Consider the following 21,247-nt stretch of genomic DNA (forward strand, 5'->3'; position numbering starts at 1 on the left):
AATTCCAGAATGGCGACGTCGTTTTTCAAGAATTGTCGAAGCAGATGTGGGTGGTGATCATCATTCATCCTCATTAAAGTGGGTCGCTTGCAGTTAATCGTGCGGTATCAGGATTGCTGCCGGAAGCTCTGCTGATTAAGACAGGGATTCAAGAAAAGTCAAGATTCATGTGACATGTGGCGAAACGATCGGAAATGAGCTGGTTTCGAAGATTCTTCGTATTTGGTGAGAGCTTTCCATTTTTATTTTCAATTGACACTTCCATCCACTCTAACATCCATACATGTCACTAAAGACCAACCACGCCAATCTTACTATATACGCGGTAGGGTGTTCCCTTGGTCGTTCGCTGTGAGTTGTGGATTGCCTGCTTCTCTAATGAAGGTTCGACTGAGGGGGCATGCTTATTAATTTCTCGTCGCTCCATACCCTCAGTGACGTGATGGGAGCAAGGGCGTCTATGCAAAGTGTCCCTACACCCGCTAAAAATTTCCGGCGCTTGGGGTGGGAAGAGGGAAACCATTGTATTTTATGCGCCGGTATTTGTAGCATAAAAATTCGTGCAAAAAAACTTATGCACGTGGGTGTACAGATTACGGAGTAAAAGATGATCGAATTGTTCACCTAGCGCTCACATGTGTTCCAGGACCAAGTTGCCTGCGGGTATGGGGATCATACATACATACATACATACATACACAACGCACGCCAAGTTAAGCCAACTTGGTCAGCGCTACGGGAGGAAACAGGACGCCAGAAGCAGTCATCAGACCAGAAATTTTGCACACCAGTGTGCGTAATAATCACAGTAAATAGTAAAATTAACAATAATGTAAATCTACTGTAAAAAGTACATTACATCAAAACCATGTAATGACATTTTTTTTAAATCAATGTAAAATTACATCTGAAACAATGTAAATTAACGTACATTTTTTCCAGTGTAACAAACAGCTGGGGATTTCGGTGTCGAGAGTTGCAACGAAAGCGAGAGGGGTTCAAACCAGACCAGCCAGACAAGACTCAGACGGGGTAGACAATTCAATAATACAGCAGCAGCCGAAATCAGTGGCAGAGATTGAATGCCTCAACCAGAAAGCGATTTTACACACACTTTATTGATAGCATGCGCGCAATATTCGATCCCATTACTTGCGTGTAGAGTGGCGTGCGAGACGGGGGATCGATTTTTAAGTTGTGTCGGTTGATTTTTTGAACTGGCATTTTTTTGTTTGTTATAATTTTAGTTTTTTTATTACTTCAAGCAAAACAATGTAATTGGGTACTAAAGCCCTATGTAAATTTTTATGTACCATGGTAAAAAAACACGATTAAAAACCATTTCTGATCACCTTTTTTTCATTTTAATGCAAACAAAATTATTGAAAAGACAACATTTTTTCGATGGATCAACTATGGTCACCTAGGAACGAGCTGTCAAGTAGGACCTTTTCTGTCAAGAAGGGCCTTGAAGTCAATTTTTAAAAATTGAATTAAAAATCAATTTTAAATCCTTTGCTTCAAAGGGTCATTGTACCATAAAAAATAAGCTTTATCGTTGTGAACAATGATATCACAAATTTAAACTTAATTTTAGGACCCAATTGGGCCCTTTTCTATGACCAAAGAAGCCATTTTGTGCCATTGGTTCAACCCTTACAAGGCACCATACAATTTTGGCAGCTGTCCATACAAAAATGGTACCGTAAACTGGGGTGACTTTGATAGCCCGGGTTGACATTGATAGAAATTTGATTTGGCCACTAATTTTGATACATCCAATGTAACAGTCATATTTTTGCATATATGTTCGATAATAAGCTATCCCTTAATGTTTGCATATTAAAAATTCTCAAAAATGTTCAGATATTAATTTGACGGGCATTTGAAAAACCTATCAAAGTCACCCCGGGCTATCAAAGTCACCCCAGTTTACGGTATGTAAATATACGAAAATCTGTAACTTTTGAAGAATTTTTCTGATCGGTTTGGTGTCTTCGGCAAAGTTGTAGGTATTGATGAGGACTATTTCAAAAAAAAAAATTACATAAAATTTTTGTGGCGATTTTTTATTTTTTATTTTTACAATACAATATTTTCCCAAAATCCATATTTTTAATTATTGTTATTTTTTATTGGTCCCGCCCGTGTATATCAATCGGACCGCGCACTGGACTCACAATCCAGAGGTTGCCGGTTCGAATCCCGCGGCGGGCGCTCTAAAATTCTTTGTGTAAATATGGGTATTCGGCGCCGTCGCTCCGTGCCATACTTTCATACACTTAGGAGCCCAGGGCGGCGAAGTCCTTGAAGATAAAAGGAAGATACTAGTGGTTGGTACTAGCAATGGTGGCCAACAGCTATAAAGTCAACTTCGTTTTCGTTTTTTTATTTTTTTATTTTAGGGAACAAAAAACCGCAAGTTTTGAGCCATAGAGCAGTATGGACAAGAATTGAAAAACTAAAATTTCAAAAGGCCCGAAATTCAATATTACGCTCATTCGAAATGTTAGTTTTGATGCCAAAATCATCAAAATAATTCATTTTTCAACATTGAAAATTGGACAATAAGTTGCTGAGATATTGACATTAGAAAATGTGTGAATGTTTGGATGATCTCAAAAAACTTCAATTTTCTTGTTTTTTTTTTTCATTTGTTCACTGTATTTCAGCAACAAAAGATCCAATCTTTAGTATCTTTTAGGCAATTTTGTTCGAATGTTTCGAATTCTAATAGAAACATTATGAATTTTCGAAAAAAATATGCAAAAACTTTAAAGTCAAATTTTATTTCACATTCAAAACTTAAGTCAAAAAATTATTTCGACTGCATAGCAAAAAATCCGATGGTAAAATCGCATGTAAAAGCATGCACGAGCAATTCCAGCTCAAATAAGGATTTTTCTGGTACTTTTGTACCCGACCCTCTCCGATTTCAATGAAACTTTGTAGACATGTTATCCTAGGCCTATATAAGCCATTTTTGTGTATATGGAGCCAATAGTACTCGAATATAACATTTGAGGAGGGCGTAATTTGTAGATTAAAAATTACTGTATCTCGAAGCCGTTGCGTCGTATCAAAAAGTGGTCCAAGACAAACTTGTAGGAAATTGGACAGGCTTTCTGAAAAAAATACACTGAAATAAAAATACACGCCACATCTATGAGATTTTTTGAATTTAAGTCTAAAACTTAAATTAAAGGGTGATGTCACAATTTTTTAGAAAATAGCCTAAAATGTTACTAAAAGACTGACGAAAAATGCAGGATAGTATGTCTCTCCTAAAAAAATACAAAAATCAGCCCGTCTGTTTTTTTTGAAAAGTGGTTTAAACGTCAAAATTTTTAAAAACCAGTAGTGGGAATCGATTATCCAGATAATTTTACATAAAAGTGCTCGTATTGACTATTGTCCTATGTCCAATCCTTGGGAAGATACAGCGATTTTAAAAATAAAAATGTTGAAAAAACGGGTTTTTGGTGGTTTTTGGCAATTTCTATATGACAGACTTGGTTTTTCAGTCTCGTAAATATTTTTACCGGAAAGCTCGTCCAATTTCCCATAAGTTTGCCTTTGACAGCATTTCAATTGGATGTAAGGGCTTACAGATATAAGCTTAATTGCATGGCTAATAACTGAAAATAGAATATTTTTTTCAGTGTGGTAGAAACTAGGATAGTAAATTTGCTTACGTAAATATAAAAACGATATAAATCAAAAAGCTGTCAAAGACAAACTTGTGGGAAATTGGAGGAGCTTTCCGGTAAAAATATTTACGAGACTGAAAAACCAAGTCTGTCTTATAGAAATTGCCAAAAACCACAAAAAAAAAACATTTTTTCAACATTTTTATTTTTAAAACCGCTGTATCTCCCCAAGGATTGGACATAGGACAATGGTCAATATGGAGGCTTTTATGTAAAATTGTCTGGAGAATCGATTCCCACTACTTGATTTAAAAAATTGACGTTTAGACCACTTTTCAAAAAAACAGTTTAAGTAATTGATTTTTGTATTTTTTTTAGGAGCGACATACCATCCTGCATTTTTCGTCAGTCTTTTAGTAACATTTTAGGCTATTTCCTCAAAAATTTGGAACGAAAAAAAATCGTGACATCTCCTTTAAATTTAAGTTTTAAACTTAAAAATCAAAAAATATCATAGATGTGGCGTGTATTTTTGTTTCAGTGTATTTTTTTCAGAAAGCCCGTCCAATTTCCTACAAGTTTGTCTTGGACCACTTTTTGTTACGACGCAACGGCTTCGTGATACAGTAATTTTTAAATTACAAAATACAAAAATATTTAAATACCTTGCGCCCTCCTCAAATGTTATTTTCGAGTACTATTGGCTCCATATACACAAAAATGGCTAATATAGGCCTAGGATAACATGTCTACTAAGTTTCATTGAAATCGGAGAGGGTCGGGTACAAAAGTACTAGAAAAATTCCTGATTTAAGCTGGAATTGCTCGCACATAACCTTCGCCAAAAAAAAAACAATTGCATGTACAATTTTTGTAAACTCAAAAAAATGCAACCGACGGGATTTAAACCCAGCACCAACAGTAAGAACTGGTGCCTTAGCCCGCTCGGCCATCAGACCGAAAAAGAATGGGAAGGATAAATGCATATATGAGCTCGACAAGTCAAGTAGGTTTCCCATACTGATGGGCTACATATTTCAGGGTGTAATATTACATTGAATTTCATAAAATAATGCGACATTTATTTTACGCAGCAAGATTACTTCTTTTTTTTTCGCTGTGTAAGATTTCTATTGTTTCCAAAAACACATTTGCAACATTTTTGTTGACACTTCTCCATAGCTCGATACAAAAAATTAAAATGGTCGAAATCAGCTGATTTCGTAGAGAATTGCTCAAAAGCAAAATAATTAAAATGTCGCCAAATCGCAAAGCGATTATCGATGATAATTACAAAAAAAATAACCTAAAACTTCCCCAACCCTGTCATAAATTGACATTTGATGGGTTGTGGTGGCGCCCACCGGGCGCTCGTTCCAAATCCAAATCGATGATATCTTGGCCCGTTTTTCGCTTCGCTTATCACTCCCTCAAAATCACTTCAAAGAAATTGTAACTTTTCCCAAGACATCTCTTACTCGCGGCAGCTCATTACGACGGTCGTTCAATTTGGCCAAGAAAAAACGCTGATCGCTGATAACAGAAACGCCAAGTGCTGCTGGGGGACGCTTTTATCAACGGCCAAAATTTGATGCGATTCGGATCAACAAAAAACTGGCCGTGGCCCAACCCTGGGAACCAGATCAGATTTTGGCCCTCCCCGAAGTCCAAGACAAAGACCTCGGGTTGTATTTCTATCATTTCTCGTTCCGGCGCTTTTTTTCAGGGGGGGTTCGCGTTTCCTCGAAACTTTTTTAACTTTGCTTTCGTTTGGAGAGGAAAAGATAAATCTCGCGTTCGTCGTCCGAAGGTTTATTTTCGGGGGGGTTCGCCGCTCCCCGTGTCTGAAATCATCGTAATTTATTTGATTTGAGTCACACAAATTTCACGTTTTTTGTCGTGAGTTTTTCTCTCTTTTTACATTGCCTCGTCGGGTTGGGGCCCTCCCTTGCTAGTGCAAGTGAATGTAGATCAATTTTCGAGACAGAGAGGTTTTTCCGTGCACGTTTCATCAGCGCGAACTGGACAAGCTGATGGAAAGCTAGATTTGGTTTGGAACCGTTTGGCGTTGATGGATAGTGATTTTGAGATTTGTCCGAGAGGTATCTCTTGTTTTCAATCGCAATTGTCCCTCACGAAATGAAAAGGGAGAGTGATCTGGTAGACAAAGTTGTCATTTTCATTTGATTTTTGGGTATTTCAGACTTTTTAATAGGATAAAATTGTCAGTCGTTGGTCGGACACTTTTCTAAGAATCCTTCAGACGACAATAATGAAGACAAAGTGAGCCAAATCCAAAAGCGCCACTTAATCAGAAATAATTTTCCACCAGGGTATTTACCAGCTGCTCTTCCCAAAAACAAACGAAAACAAATCTTATCTATTTCGGGAGAGAGCAACAAGAAGTCAGAAGCAGCCGGTTCCAACTGCTGCTCGTCGTCGTCTTCCCCCCGTTAAAAAGCAGAGAAGAGCAGAGACATCTCAAAACAGAGGAAGAACCTACATCCGGTCCCGCAAGTAATCAATGAACGTGAATTTTAAGTAACAACTGCCGGTCGGTGCCGTCTCCCTCTCTTTTTCAGTCAGACTGTGATTTTCTCGTCGTCGGTGTGGTGCGAAAGGGAAAAGCCAAAAGGAAAAACCGGCTACGACTTGACTTGGTCCCCCCTCTCCCTTTTGTCAGGGTGATACCATGGGAGTAGAAGTTTTTCAGCAATCTTGATAGAGCGCAGAGGAGAACCGGTGCGGCGGCTGCTGCTGCTGCTTCGTCACCTCCTTGAACTTTTGAGAAGAGGGGGGCCAATTTGAAAGATTTGCCCGCAAGGGAAGTTCGTGCTGGCCTGACTTGAGAGCACAACAGCTGACCGAGGTCAAGTCGCTGGGTTTTGGGGTTTGCTTCTGAGGGGAAGGGTTGCCAGATTGCAAAATGATGTGAAACTGTTAAAATATAACATTTTAACTTTTTTTATTTACATAAATAAAATTCTTCACAAAAATTTCAGAAAAAAGTGGAGAAAATTATAAAAAATTAAAACATTTGATTTTTTTTACTGATATTTATTTTAATAAAATTAAAACCACAAAAAATAACACTGAAAACGCTGAAAATAACCTTTGCGGTAATTTGCCCTAAACTCAAGATGAGCAACTCTCTACGAAATCGGCCGATTTCGACCATTTTTATTTTTTGTATGTTTTGATTTGACTTAAACTTTGTGGGGGCCTTCCCTATGATCAAATAAGCTATTTTGCGTCATTGGTTCACCCATACAAGTCGCCATACAATTTTGGCTGCTGTCCATACAAAAATGGTATGTAAATATTCAAACAGCTGTAACTTTTGAGTGAATTTTCGGATCAATTTGGTGTCTTCGACAAAGTTGTAGGTATTGTTGAGGACTTTTGAGAAAAAAATAGGTACAAGGAAAAAAATTTGCAGATTTCTTTATCAACTTTTTTTTCACTAAAACTCAATTTCCCAAAATACGTATTTTTTGATTTTCGAGATTTTTTGATATGTTTTAGGGGACAAAAATCCGCAACTTTTGAGCCATAGAGAAACATGGTCAAAAAATCTGCCGCCGAGTCATGAATTTTTGAAAAAACAGTGATTTTCGGAAAAAATCGAAGTTTCATGCAAAAACAAGTTTGACATTATTTTTTAATGCAAAATTGAATTTCCAAACGAAAAGTACTTCACAGATTTTATACTTTCTCAAGATATAGCCACCGAAAGTTTGATTTTAACGAAATATTTGCAGTTTTTCAATTTTTAAAAATAGTGACCATTTCTAATTTTTTTAGAAGTTCAGAAAATTTGCTATAAAATTGTCTAAGAGACATTGAAGATTGGACCTCGGGTTGCTGAGATAGAGCCGCTTTAAGAAAAAGAAACACGAAAATTGAAGTTTTCTAAATCTTACCAAAACAACCCATCATTTTCTAATGACGATATCTCAGCAACTAATGGTCCGATTATCAATGTTAATACATGAAATATTCGTGAAATTTTCCGATCTTTTCGAAAAAAATATTTAATTTTTTTTTAAATCAAGACTAACATTTTAAAAGGGCCAAACATTGAATATTACGCCCATTTAAAATGCTAGTCTTGATTAAAAAAAAATCAAAATATGTTTTTGTCCCCTAAAACATATCAAAAAATCTCGAAAATCAAAAAATACATATTTTGGGAATTTGAGTTTTAGTGAAAAAAAAAGTTGATTAAAAAATCTGCAATTTTTTTCCGTGTACCTATTTTTTCTCCTCAGTCCTGAACAATACCTACAACTTTGCCCAAGACACCAAATTGATCAGAAAATTCACTCAAAATTTACAGCTGTTTGAATATTTACATACCATTTTTGTATGGACAGCAGCCAAAATTGTATGGAGACTTGTATGGATGAACCAATCACACAAAATAGTTTATTTGGTCATAGGGAAGGCCCCCATTTTTATTTAATTTATTATTTTGAAGACTTAGCTAAATCTTGAGAAGAGATTTCTAATCGGTTGGTGTCTTTAGCGATCAATTTAGAAAATCAAAACTCAAAAAATATAAAATAATATATATATTAAATATTCGATTTAATTTTAAAAAAAAATGTATAGAAAGTAACAAAAAAAAACTACTGAAATGTATGGACTCCGCTTTTTCCAAGGATTTTATATTTTTGGGTTAAAATTCAAAAAGAGTTATTTGGCCCACCCACAAACGACTTTGAATTTTGATGAAGATTAGAAAGGCTAAAAATAAATACAATTTATTCTATTAATAACTTTTTTATTTATCTATTTCTATTAGGCTGGTACAAATTTCATTTAAAGTTTTTGTAAACTCTAGCATTTTAAAACACTTTTTGCATTCAAATGTTGAAACTACGGCTTATTGTTGTAGAATCGCAGTTCAAAAAAAATAAATTATTACATCCGGCAATGTTGACAGATTTTTTGTCAGAAAAAATGTGCAATCTTGCCTTCAAAAATGTGTTAACTTACATCTATTTATATGTAATTTCACATATTCTATATACATAGAATAAATTTTGGCGATGGTTGTTCTTGCCTTGGTAATATTTTATCTGGAAATTGGCACATCTTAGAAATGATTTGTAATTTTTCCTAAGAAAATGTGTAATATTACATCTTCTTGTGTGTAGTTTCTGTTTTTAAAAATAAGTTTATGTAATTTTACATCAAAACCGTGTAAAGAAAGGGTTGCGTATTATTTGATTATTTGACAAATCTTTGACAAAAATGCTGAAAAATACATTAATTTTCTAGCTTTCCATATCTGGTAACACTGCCCCAAGGCCCTTCATGGAAATTCATCCGGTCAAACTCGACCAACTTCGCTCTCCCTGAGGTTTCAACGTTGGCCAAGTTTTTCAATTGAGTTTGGCCAAAGTTACGCTCCGGATGGACACTTTGCCCGGCCATGTCAGGATGGGCTAACGATGACAGCGCGATACTTTTATTAAATAATGTGCCTCTTTTGGGTGTAGTTTCCTTTGATGAAATGAGTTCATAAAGTCTTTCCCTCGTCAAAATGACACTCACCTTGATCGATAGACACGTCCGTATCCGCTTGGCCAGGTTCGTCCCGTCCGTTCCGCCTTCGCCGAAGAAATCGTCCTCGTCGTAATCTTCATCATCGCTAGCACTGCTGCTGCTCGAGCTGGAGCTGGAGCTCGAGCTAGAATTGCTGGAACTTCCGCTGCTGCTGCTGCTGGAACTACTTAGGACGCCCCCACCACCGCCACCACCACCTCCTTCACCACTGGTGGCTGCGGCCGAGTTCTGATCAATCACGACCACCTCGGTGGCACCATTCTGCTTTTTGCGCCCAGCGCTGCTCTTCTCTGTTGTTTGCTGCTGGCCGTAGGTGACCGCGGACTCGGCCAGGTCACAGTCGGCGACGGCGACCAGACAGAGCCGGCACAGCTTGTGAAATTTGGGCGGCACGTTACACATGGTCGTGGACCGATTCATGGTTGGTCTTCCGCGGAAGGGTTGGGTTTGTTCCGGCGAGGTCAACCCTTTTCGCAACAACACAAAAAGGGTTGAGGCACAAATTCACACTGACACACACTTGGTTACAGGACACGTGGAAACCCTTTTCCAACGTGCTGGAGTTGGAGGGGGGGTTGTTCAACAACACTGCTCTCTATTCACACACTTTATTCCAAACAGAACCAAAACTTAAGCGAGGGTACTTCTGCGTCGTTTTGGGGCAACATTAAGCAACACATTCAGTCGACGGATATCGGAGGGCCCACGCAACTGTTGCTCCTTGTTGGATCGATGATCCGTACTCGCACATGCACGCACGCACCCCTATTCTACCGCTAGTAACAGCAACTAAATCCCGGTGTGTAGTAAACCGAACCGAAGCGATCACACGGCGAAACTGGTTGATAAAATTGTTAAGGTATCACTCTCCCTCGTTTGTGCTGAACAGTCGTCGTCCGCGCTAGTGTGTGCGTGATGGAAGTTCTTCATCGACACACATCTACGGCCGGCGATTCTTCGACCAACTCCTTCACGAGATTCTTCTCCGCAGGCAGCAGCACCTCCTCTAGTCCGTTTCGTTGGCTGTGAGTGTGTGGTTTACTGGACTGACTGAATATCTTCTGGAAAGAAGCCGGGAGAAAAACACAGAAGAACAGAATTAGAAATCATGTAGCAGCGCGAACGAGGTTCGACAAGAGGGAACACCACGAAGGGAGCAGCATCTTTTCCGCCGCATAGCATAGATTCCGGGCATAGCATAGCACAAGAGCAACAAACACACAAAAATATAATCTCACGTTTTGTATTTACTTTTATTGTTATTACGATTGCGCTTGCTTTCCAAGATTTGTGTTGTTTGTGGCTCTCCCGTGCTCGTTCTATTGCTCAAAGTGGGGAGAAACCACGTCTCGTTGTTTATCATGCCGCATATTAAGAGCCAGAAATTGTTTAAATTTAATTGAATAAATTGTTTAAAAAAAACATTCACAAAAATTGTATGCATATTTCTGGAGCAACATTTGAAAGGGGCGGTACGACATTGCTCTTACGGCCTTTGGTCCCATTTAAACGCGTGTAATGAAAGGCCGTAAGAGCAATGTCGTACCGCCCCTTTCAAATGTTGCTCCAGATTTAATCACAAAATATTGCATCAAAATATCAATTTACCTTACTAAACACAATATGATTAATTGTTCAGGAAAACCTTCTAACAGGTTTGCCTATGATTGAAATTTCTTTGCCAAATTATCAAGTCTGTTTTAAACCTCATCTATTTAATTGCACTATACAGTCCAGATTCGATTACACAAAAAAAATCGTTCTTTTATGAATTTTGAATGTTTGGACCAAAGACAATTTTATTTAAAGCATATTTTCATTGATATTTGCCCAATTCTTGATAGAAAAAAAACTGTAGTGATGGACAAAGCATTTTGTGATGCATGCTTACCGCTTTATTTCAGATACATAACTTTTTTTAAATCTTATTATGATCTTGTATTTATCAATCAAAATATTTTCTTGTCAATTTTTATAAACTAATGTTCTTTTCATTACTTTTTTAAACCCCTAAAATTTTTTGTTGCATGATCTTTACCTGCAAAATACTTCAATTAAAATTATCAGCGTTTTAAATTCGTTTTTTTTATTTTTTTTTAATTTTAAATTCAAATATTTCTTTTTGGAATGCAAAAATAAAAACAAATAAAAAAAGAAATAACAAGCCGTAGTCTCAACGTTAAAAAAAAACATTTTTTTTAAATACATTGTACACCTGCCCAGTTGTTTTGCAATCATTAATTTTCAAAATATACTAGCAATGAAGATTTTTTTTGAATCGTCGAATAAAAAACTGTTTGCGGTGCTGTAAACTTGAATACCAATAAAATTGAAAATATTTCTGATCGATCCCAGACATGCTAAAAATGATTGTAAATGCAAGAAAATGCATTTCAAATTAATTTCAATTGCTATTTCCATTAAAATTTTGAAGTTTCTTGAAAAAAAAATTTGTTTTTCCCCCTTAGACCGATTTTCAATATTTTTGAAAAATATTTGCAACGGCCTAACATGAGAAAAACTTAAGAATTAAGAAAACTTTTAATTAAAAGAAAAGCATTTTTTAATACCTTTTAGCTTCAAATTTTCGAAAGGGTCCGTCCATAAACCACGTGGACACTTTTTTGAAACGAAAAGTTCAAATTAAGCATATCAATTCAATGTTAGGATTTTGATCATAATTAATAATTTTTATTTGTATATTTGTGACAAAAATCCTCCTTTAAACAATTTTATTTTTCAAAATTTTTAAGCATGTTTTCTAATTGTTCAAAACACTCCCTTCCGATCGCGAGTACAAAATTAACCCTGAGATGTAACCCGAACGTTTGTTACTGTCAAATACTCTCTCTCTCTCTCTCTTTCTCTCCCTCTCTTTTTGATTCTAATTTCTGATCGACCAAATCGTTGGCTGCTTGCGAATCATGATAGCTCACGATCGGTTGCGCGCTGACGATTGAACTAAAATTCATTAAAAATTCATATTGTTATGATTGCTTTGCCTGTTTCAAATGTGTGTTGTAAAATGTTCAAGTCAAAATGTTTCTCAGATTTGCCGAAAAGCTGAATATGAATTCTATAGTAAATTTTCATAACAACCTATGAGTCATGGGCAGCGAAGGAATAATCATCATCAAAGGAAAATCATTGGATGTTCATCAAGAGAAAAAAAACCGTAGGGAGCATGCTCTCCTCTGTCGCGCACGAATGATCGGTAAAAAGAATCTAAAAAAATCATCATCTTGATTAATCGGCGGAACATCTTTTTCACTACTACACTTGCACGTGTAACGTTACACGTCGGAAATTGTTCTGTCACATTTTGTAGATGGGCAATGTGTATAAACAAAGTGAAAAAAAAAATATTTTAAGTTGTGCTGACAAGGAAATTCATAAAAAAATCATCGACAGATTGATTTTCTGGGAGAATTTTAGGAGCGATTTTCTTTTGCGTGATTTGCCTCCCCTCTCTTTCGCAAGTGAAAAAGTTCGCAAGCGAAATTGATTGTTTTGCGATTATTCCATCCCTGGTCATGGGTTTCCTTTGCAGATAGGATCTTTTGAAAATTTAATCCAGAATTGTTGTCCAGACTCGATTATTCGAAGGCCTAAAACAAAACTTTGGATTGTCGCATTTTCGAATAAACGAATCAAGAAATTTTGTATCTGTTTTATTTTTGATTGTCGAGCTAAACTACGACCCCTAAACTGCCCCTGATCGCATAAATGTCCCATATGCATTTTCATCGTTTTTAAGTTATTGATGCAGTTTTGTTCAAAATCGTGTGATCTTTCAGAAAAGTCTATAACATCCAGTACTTTGTTCTAGAAATCAGGAGGAAATCCAGTTTTTTCGTGAAAACTTAACACGTAGCCTTATGTGTGGGACAAACTTCAAATGCGTTTTTCTCAGCTTGCTGTTTTTGCATATGGGACATTTATGCAAACATGGGCAGTAAACTACTATAAAGTAATTTCTAATTTTTTAATCCAAGATGGCGACCTTGATGGCGGAGATGAAATATTGATAAAATGCTTTTGGAAATTTTTAAGGCAATCAACTATTCCAATTTGACTAACATGGGGTCGCAGAATAAAAATATAAAGTTAATACCTAGAAAAGAAATAAAAACAAACGAGAAAAAAAAAGTTTGTCGATGATTCGATTATCCGAAGTCCCATTCAAACTATCGGATAATCGAACTACGGATAATCGAATCATCGGGTAATCGAGGCTTCAGATAATCGAGTCTGGACTGCATACAATTTATAATCGATGGAAAGCATTCTTTTAAAAGGTTTTTTTTATTTACATTATTAATCCAGATTTTGAAGGAGGAGATCCCCTTTGCCATAAATAATATTCAGTTAGCAACATTTGCTCACATTAACCCTCACGAGGCTAGCCCAAAATCCCTATCAAAGACCACTAGAGACCAAGGTTTGGCCTTGCTCTTCTGCAGTAAATCCAAATTATTTCCACGTGCTAGCGCTGTGTTTGTACCGTGCCATGCCATCATAGGTCGTCCTGGTTATGTATTTGGACGGTACACACTCACAAACACCTCGATAGCCGGCTCACGCTTGTTATGTTTTATTTTTTCGATTTCGTTGGAAGTAGAACACAAAAGAATACAAATTTTGCCTCGTACTCTCGTGTCTATAAGCACCACACACTCTGTGGTACAACCTTGGCCCAAGAGGAAGAAACGCTCAGAATGTTGTGGCTATGAGAAGGAGAGAGGCGAGGATTGAATAGGGTATAGCAAGGCAAGAAAACGAGGAAGAACAGGTGAGCAAGAGTTTTCTACCTGCATTGTGACCTGAACTCCCTTTCCCGTACGACGCGGACAATGTGGACCAGTTCTGCGTTCAGCACTTTTGATTGGCATGATATGATAACAGTGACAATGGCCAATATTCAACGGACCGAACCGGCGCAACCCACCTCAGGACACTGTTTCTCGTTGAAAATACTGTACTATAATGTCGAGAATTCACGATTTTTGCCGAGTGAAGTTACGGAGAATTTGGTAACCCTTACTTGGTCACGCACAAACTATTCCGGAATGCCATACCATCCGGACATGTCGCGTCCATTTACACATAATGGGGGTCCCTCTTGGGGTGGACAAGTCGTCGTCGTCGTCGTCGACGAACGGCAAACAGAAGCCAGAATCGATTCCCCCAAGGGACAACAAATGGGGCTCTTCGCATGGAACATTTTAATTACACTCTCTTGTATGCCCGCTTGGTTGGTTGGTTGAGGACCAGAATTAGAAATTGGCCCCACCGAGCTGAGCGGACAACTGGCTAGGACGAACGAAGCATGATAACACTGAATGGTAATAACAATAATAGAAACAACTGTATTTTTCCAGAAGCAGGCACAAAGTAAAGGGATTAATTGTAGAAACAATTTCATTACATATTCATGTGCTATGGATTTCCCTTATAAATAGGATTGTTTGAAAACTACACAAAATACTTTTTTTGTGTTGTCAATTTTGGACGAGTGTTGCATTCATAATTGTGGCCCTTCCATTTTTTAAAATTTTATGTATTGTTTAAGTCACGTTGATTGATATTTGCATTAGAAATAAGCAGGATGGACTATTTGTTTAAATTTTCACTATACATAGAATTACTAAAAAAGTTTCATTCAATAGACAGGAAATCTTAGGGTTAAACGTAAACCATGTTAAGAGAGTTGTTTATTTCTGGAGTTTTTTTGAAAAGGTCCTATAAACCAAATTTCCAGTTTTTGCTTTTTGGGTGTTTTTGAAACCGCCTTGAGTCAGGGGTATTGAAAAACACCCAAAAAGTAAAAACTGAAAATTTGGTTTATTGGTCCTTTTCAAAAAAAACTCCAGATTTGTAGAATTTGTAGAAAAATATAATATACTGTCTAGACTCGAGTATCCAAAGGTCTCGAAAAATGTTATCTCGGAAAATCGAAACTTGGGAAAATCGTGCTTAAGTATGACCCCCAACACTACCCTTAAGTAATTGAGAGTTTTTTTTATTTCATTTTAGTCACCCCGGGCTATCAACGTCAATGTGTACTCATTTATGTAATTATGAGGAGACCACTCACTGTAATTTGAAAACTAAATTTAAAGTGTTGCTTTAAAACCTCATTATTGAGCAATTCGATCTCAAAATGTCTGCTGATCTGAATTTCATCAAGAAACAGTGTTCGATTTACAATTCAAAGTTGAGAATCTGAACTGTGTGCTGGATCGTTCTGCATATCACTCAGCATTTAATCAGAAAGGTTAATGTCCCTGGATTCCTAGTAGACAAACGCCGCAGCAGCAATACCAAAACACTACTCCATGCTATTTTCTTAGTACGACCTCCCTTGCTCCGATATCCATTATCACCTGGTATTGGTGGTCTCACCTTAAGCCACCGCAACCGGATACCAAATTCCGGATAAGAACCTCGCGCGACAACGCGATTCTATATAATATTGTCGTTTCTCACGAAAAAAAAACAGATGATAAACTAGTGTACATACTGCAATACATCAGCGCACCAATACAACCCAATGCCGCTGAAACGAAAGTGAATCAAAGCAAGACCCCCAAAACAGCCCCAAGCAAGACGTTCCCCCCACCACCACCGACACTCGTACCCACCCCGCAGATCATGGAGCCGGCTGTATACTACAGAGAGAGGTATTCCCACCAATTCAATCCAACTCACCTTTGCGCACACAAAACACAACAACAACAACGAATACGAAACGATTCGAGAACCGCCTCACACCACGAAACGATAAACCCGGAACGGAACGGAAGAGGAAGAGACACACGAATAAAAACACACCGCGACGGACGGAGAAGACGCGCCGCGAACTCGCTGAAGAGGAGAGCCCCGTAGGTTGGTTCAAGCGCGAGAAGCTGACCAACGCGATATACACAAAGGAACCAACAACAACAACAACACTGAGTCAGCGTCGGACGAGCGGAGAACGACGACGACGATGACGACAACAACAAACGGTGTGTACGACCGAAAGAGTGTCTGTCGGCTCTGATACTGACGAACACCGGACCAAGAGTTGGCGGTTCAACCAGCAGAAAACATGCTGCGCCACCACGCGGCACTTCGGAGACTTTCGCAAGCTCTCCGAGAGAGAGAGAGAGAGAATCTCTGCTCTGATATCGTAAACATAACCTAGCAAAAGGCAGTGTGGCAGTGATAGCAGCAGATAGCAGGCCACGGCAAACTATTCTCTCTCGCGTGGATAAAGAGCGGGTCGATGTGTTTGTGAGGCAGCAGAGCACGCTTTGTTTGGTGTTGGTGGATGTGAGAGAGAGTGGATCCTGTGTGTGTGTGCTGTACTTATCGTCGGCGTTTACTCTCTCTCTCTCTAGAATCAAAGAACGTGATGGCATTGCCGGTCCGAGCAGGTGAGTGTAGCAGAATGTTGGTGTAAATTGATTGGAATTCTTAACTTATCTGTTTGGTACAATAAATTTATCTGATTTTCGAAATTGCTGAGCATGCTTGATGCATAATTTGACTGAACCTCTAGTAGTTAATGTAGCAAGAACTGTAGGACATTTTTTGAAGCATTTCTTTCCAGTTGGTGTACACAATAACGACACCTCATATTGTTTTATTAATTAGGCCGTTGCAAATATTTTTTGAATTTTATGTCCCTCGACTTTGATCAAAGTCGAGGGGTGGGGAGGGGCAAAAAAATAAAAAAAAAAGTATACAAATTTAAATTACGAGTCATGGTTTCAACATTTGAATGAAAAAAGTGTTTTAAAATGCAATATACACCTGTCCAGTTGTTTTGCCATCATTAGTTTCCAAAATATCTAGGTATTGACGAAAATTTTATTTTTTGTGAAAAATAAAATTTTTGCGGTGCTGTGCATTGGAATTTCATAAAAATTCAAAACGTTTTTAAACAAGCCCAATCATGCTAAATATGATTATCAATGCAGAAAAAAGCATTTTAGATTGTTTTCAGATGATAAGACTAATATTTTCATGGAAATTTTGAAGTTTTTAGAAAAATATTTTTTTTTGCCCCCTGATTTTTCAGACCAATTTTGAAGGGGGGAGGGGGACATAAACTTTGAAAAATAATCGCAACGGCATTATATGGATTTAATTCATAAATATATTAAAAATAATTGTCAAAACTGAGAGATTTGTTGAATTTTTACATCAACTCTAGATTAAATTTTCAAAAAGTCCTATCTGTATAGGAAAGCCATGACGGATAGGTTGTTTTGAAAATTTAAACTAGAACTTTCATTTGAAATGCAAAAAAAATGAATAAAAAACTAAAATTATTATTAATTCAATTATTTTTATATTTATTGAAATGCTTAGTCTGTAATTGAAAATAAATACCGGGTTATTGCAACAATAAATACAAGTTGACTAAATTGAAAATACATTCTAACGCACTTTCTGTAAATTAAACACAACAAAAAATTTAAACAAAATATTTTGACATTTCGGCATTTCCAACTTATTACATTTTTTTGCAAACTTTGAACAAAAATGATACGCTACTAAGTGGATTTCGAATCATAACGTTATAAGAGCATGTCCAAACTGTATAAAAAATAGTATTTTAACTAAGAAAAAAATCTCTCAATCAACACAAATTTTACTGAATAATTTCATAGCTTATCAACAAGTCAAAACATACACCTTTCAATTTTTTCTATGAGCTAAACAGAGAGAGAGAGAGTTCACTATTTCCAACAGAAACAAATTTTTCTGCCAAAAGAAACAAACAAAAAACTTCAGAAGAATCAAAACTATTACAACTGTCTCATAGTGTTGTATATTTCACCCATGATTTGCTAAGATATTTCATAAAACAACAGTTAAAAAAGTAAAATTTGGACATTGAAATAAAAAATTAAATAAATCAAATATTTCATCTATCTTTCTTTGTAAAGAAATGTTAGTACTAACTGTTATATTTTATGCAAACTTATTTTACTGAAATAACTTTTTGCAAAATCCAAAACTAACAAAACATATTATTTTAAAAATCTCGTTTTTTTAATATAAATTTATAAAGCTGCAAAAACTCTCTGAAATTTTATAAGTACGATCTAAAAACGGTTGAATAAAACAAAAACTCACTCATAGTTTTCTGTCTAGAATATTTTTTATGTTATGTATCCGTGCATACAAAAACTAACATACTAGAAACGGAAAAAAAAACTCAAAAAAGCTATTTGAATCTTTTTTTTATAATTTTAAGAATTGTTCATGTTAGATTTGGAAAACTGACGAAAATGAATCTTATTACTTTAAAAAGGTTTGTTTCAAAACTTGAATAATAACATTTATAAACTATTAGTTAAAAAAAATCATAGAAATTGATTTAACGAAACCCATTTTTTGCGAAACATCATCAAAATCAACATTTACGATTTTTTCCCTTTTTGCCAGCTATGCCTTTGGATACCTTCATGGTGAATAGGTGAACTTTTCAGCACGCAAATGAATGCTTTTCAGAACTGTTATTTTGAACGATGAGCAGTAGTCTGTCTGAAAGTTACAATTGCCTGCTTAATAGAACTAATAGTTGTTCTAAAGAAAATGTTCAAAATTATTATTTTTTCTACAGTTTCCACTTGCTCGAGTGGTGATAAACACTCTCACTATCAGGAGAAACGCGCGCGCGGCACCAGCAAAAGGGTTCCACTACACTACCGTTCACCTACGCGGGGCCAGATTTTGATTTTTAACTCTCTATAGTTTTATGTGTTTATTACTTTTACCTCGGTACTGCGAGATAAAAAAGCGACCCATACACGCTCACTCGCTGCAATAGTGTTATTCGGTGCCCCAACTATGCAGTATTTTTGATGTACGAAAGGGATTTTTCTAGTTATTACGGGCAGTGCACACACCAGTGCACCAACCTAGCTAATCTCTGGCGGCCGTTCCAATAAAATCTAATTTTAAAACATTCTTTAATTACTTCATGACACCATCTGTTTCCAACTAGCGCATACTCCTGCAATTTGACTTGGACCAAAATAATAACAGAAAAGAGGAAGGAAAAAAACTAAGTTTCATCATCACTATACTCCTACACACAGAGCCAAGTTTAGAAAGAGATATAAACCCCGAGAGTATGACTGTAAGTGTACGCAGACGATGGCAAAGAAGCGATATAATCATCAACCACACATGCCTTGAAGACACAGAGCAGAGAAGTCGCTTAAAAACGCTTCTTTCGCTCCATCTCTCCTCTCGCTCTCTGTCACTATCATCACCGTCGTGTTCCTTTTATTGCCTGCTGCTGGCTGATGGTAAGGTACTTTGCCAGCTTGAACCCCTCACTCTCTCTCTCTTTCTCTTCTCACCTCTGTCCTTAATCCGGTATCCGTCGGTCGTTGGAGTTGTCGGTTCTCCCTCTAGCCATCCATCCAATCCATCAACCGCCCACAACACACTACACAGAGCAGTTGATACTAGGTTGGATGACCCTATTTTCAGCCCAGTCGCTCAGCGGCCCTGGATTTGGCCCAACCATTTCAACTAAGAGAGTAGACTGTTTCAAATAAACATGTTTTTGATTCTACGAAAAACTGTGTTTTACAGCAGACCCAAATTAGGTCCACTAGGTCCAAAATGGGTCCAACGCGCCAACTAGGTCCAACATCGCCCCAAACACCCCACCAGAGGACCTGGCATACGTTACCGAACGACATCGACGACGACATCGTTCGTTCGCCCTATGGTGGTGAACTGCTGCACCGAAACACCTCCGCATATCCAACGGACGACGCGGAGCTGCAATAAGCCAAGGTACACTGAGCTTTGCTGCATCGAAGGAAAATGAATAAAAATATTGAAAGGAGCAACAGCAAAAAAAGAGGCATTCATTGCGCCAACAAAGAACCGATTGCAGGCAGAGCAATACAGGCGAACGTACGTACACACGTACACACACACACACACACTATCAAGCCATAAGTGGTGCAATATTTGCCGGAGCATTGAGCAGATATCCCCGTTCTCTGGTACGGGGCTTAAAGTGGTCAATTCAAAGGGACATTTGGGGGGGAAGGATGTAAGTTTTGCAGGATTTGGGGAAGCGATTTACTTTGATGTTATAGTAAAAAAGATGGTCCATTAGTAAATTGATTATTTTGTGTTTAATTTTGGAGAAACTTCTTCCTCTAAATAAATTCACATATTTAAATAGAAACTATTGCAACCTCTCATTTTTTTACATACGTCATTTTGAAATTTTTGGAGCTGAACGATATTTATGTTCGTTATTCAACTTAATCTGGAAAAACGAGATTTTTACAACTTGTCTAACATGTTGAATGGAAGCATGTATTACATAACAAGAAATTTATTGATGCCTACTTGTGTAAAATTTCAACTCAGTCAAAAAATGAACAATAGAGGAGAAAAGCAACTCGCGACAAAATTTTGAGGCTAGGAATTTTGACAGGTATGATTTTCATAAAGTATTCGCCACCTTTTCTCTCCCACAGAAAACCTGGGAACGAGGTAGCTGTCAAACTAGGCCAAAATGTTAAAGTCACTCACAAAATGAACTTTGAGTGATTTGAGTTCATTTCTGACGTCACGAAAATCATACCTGTCAAAATTCCTAGCCTCAAAATTTTGTCGCGAGTTGCTTTTCTCCTCTATAGAGGAGAAAAGCAACTCGCGACAAAATTTTGAGGCTAGGAATTTGCTTTTCTCCTCTATAGAGGAGAAAAGCAACTCGCGACAAAATTTTGAGGCTAGGAATTTTGACAGGTATGATTTTCAAAAAGTATTCGCCTCCTTTTCTCTCCCACAGAAAACCTGGGAACGAGGTAGCTGTCAAACTAGGCCAAAATGTTAAAGTCACTCACAAAATGAACTTTGAGTGATTTGAGTTCATTTCTGACGTCACGATTTTCTCCTCTATTGTGTGTGCAACAAAAAAATCACCCTCGATTTTATCACTGGCTTTTCCGATTTCGGGCAGGTTGCTGTCAGCCGATCTGATTTGA

The 21,247-nt window shown here is 37.2% G+C and overlaps 1 protein-coding gene across 5 annotated transcripts in view; it reads right to left on the reverse strand.

The window, feature by feature from the left end:
- LOC120414585 (putative mediator of RNA polymerase II transcription subunit 26) overlaps positions 1 to 21,247 on the reverse strand; it is a 342,770-nt gene that overhangs the window by 298,581 nt on the left and 22,942 nt on the right. For 2 of the 5 annotated variants that reach the window (XM_039575824.2, XM_039575819.2), the window contains exon 2: positions 9,213 to 10,285. In XM_039575824.2, coding sequence (XP_039431758.1) covers positions 9,213 to 9,644 — 432 coding nt within the window. In that variant the 5' untranslated portion in view covers positions 9,645 to 10,285. Of the gene's footprint in view, positions 1 to 9,212; positions 10,286 to 15,935; positions 16,253 to 21,247 lie in introns of those variants that run through there. The other 3 variants (XM_039575823.2, XM_039575821.2, XM_039575820.2) reach the window with 3 other exon arrangements.

The sequence above is a fragment of the Culex pipiens genome, chromosome 2, assembly GCF_016801865.2.
Source record: "Culex pipiens pallens isolate TS chromosome 2, TS_CPP_V2, whole genome shotgun sequence".
NCBI lineage: Eukaryota > Metazoa > Arthropoda > Insecta > Diptera > Culicidae > Culex > Culex pipiens.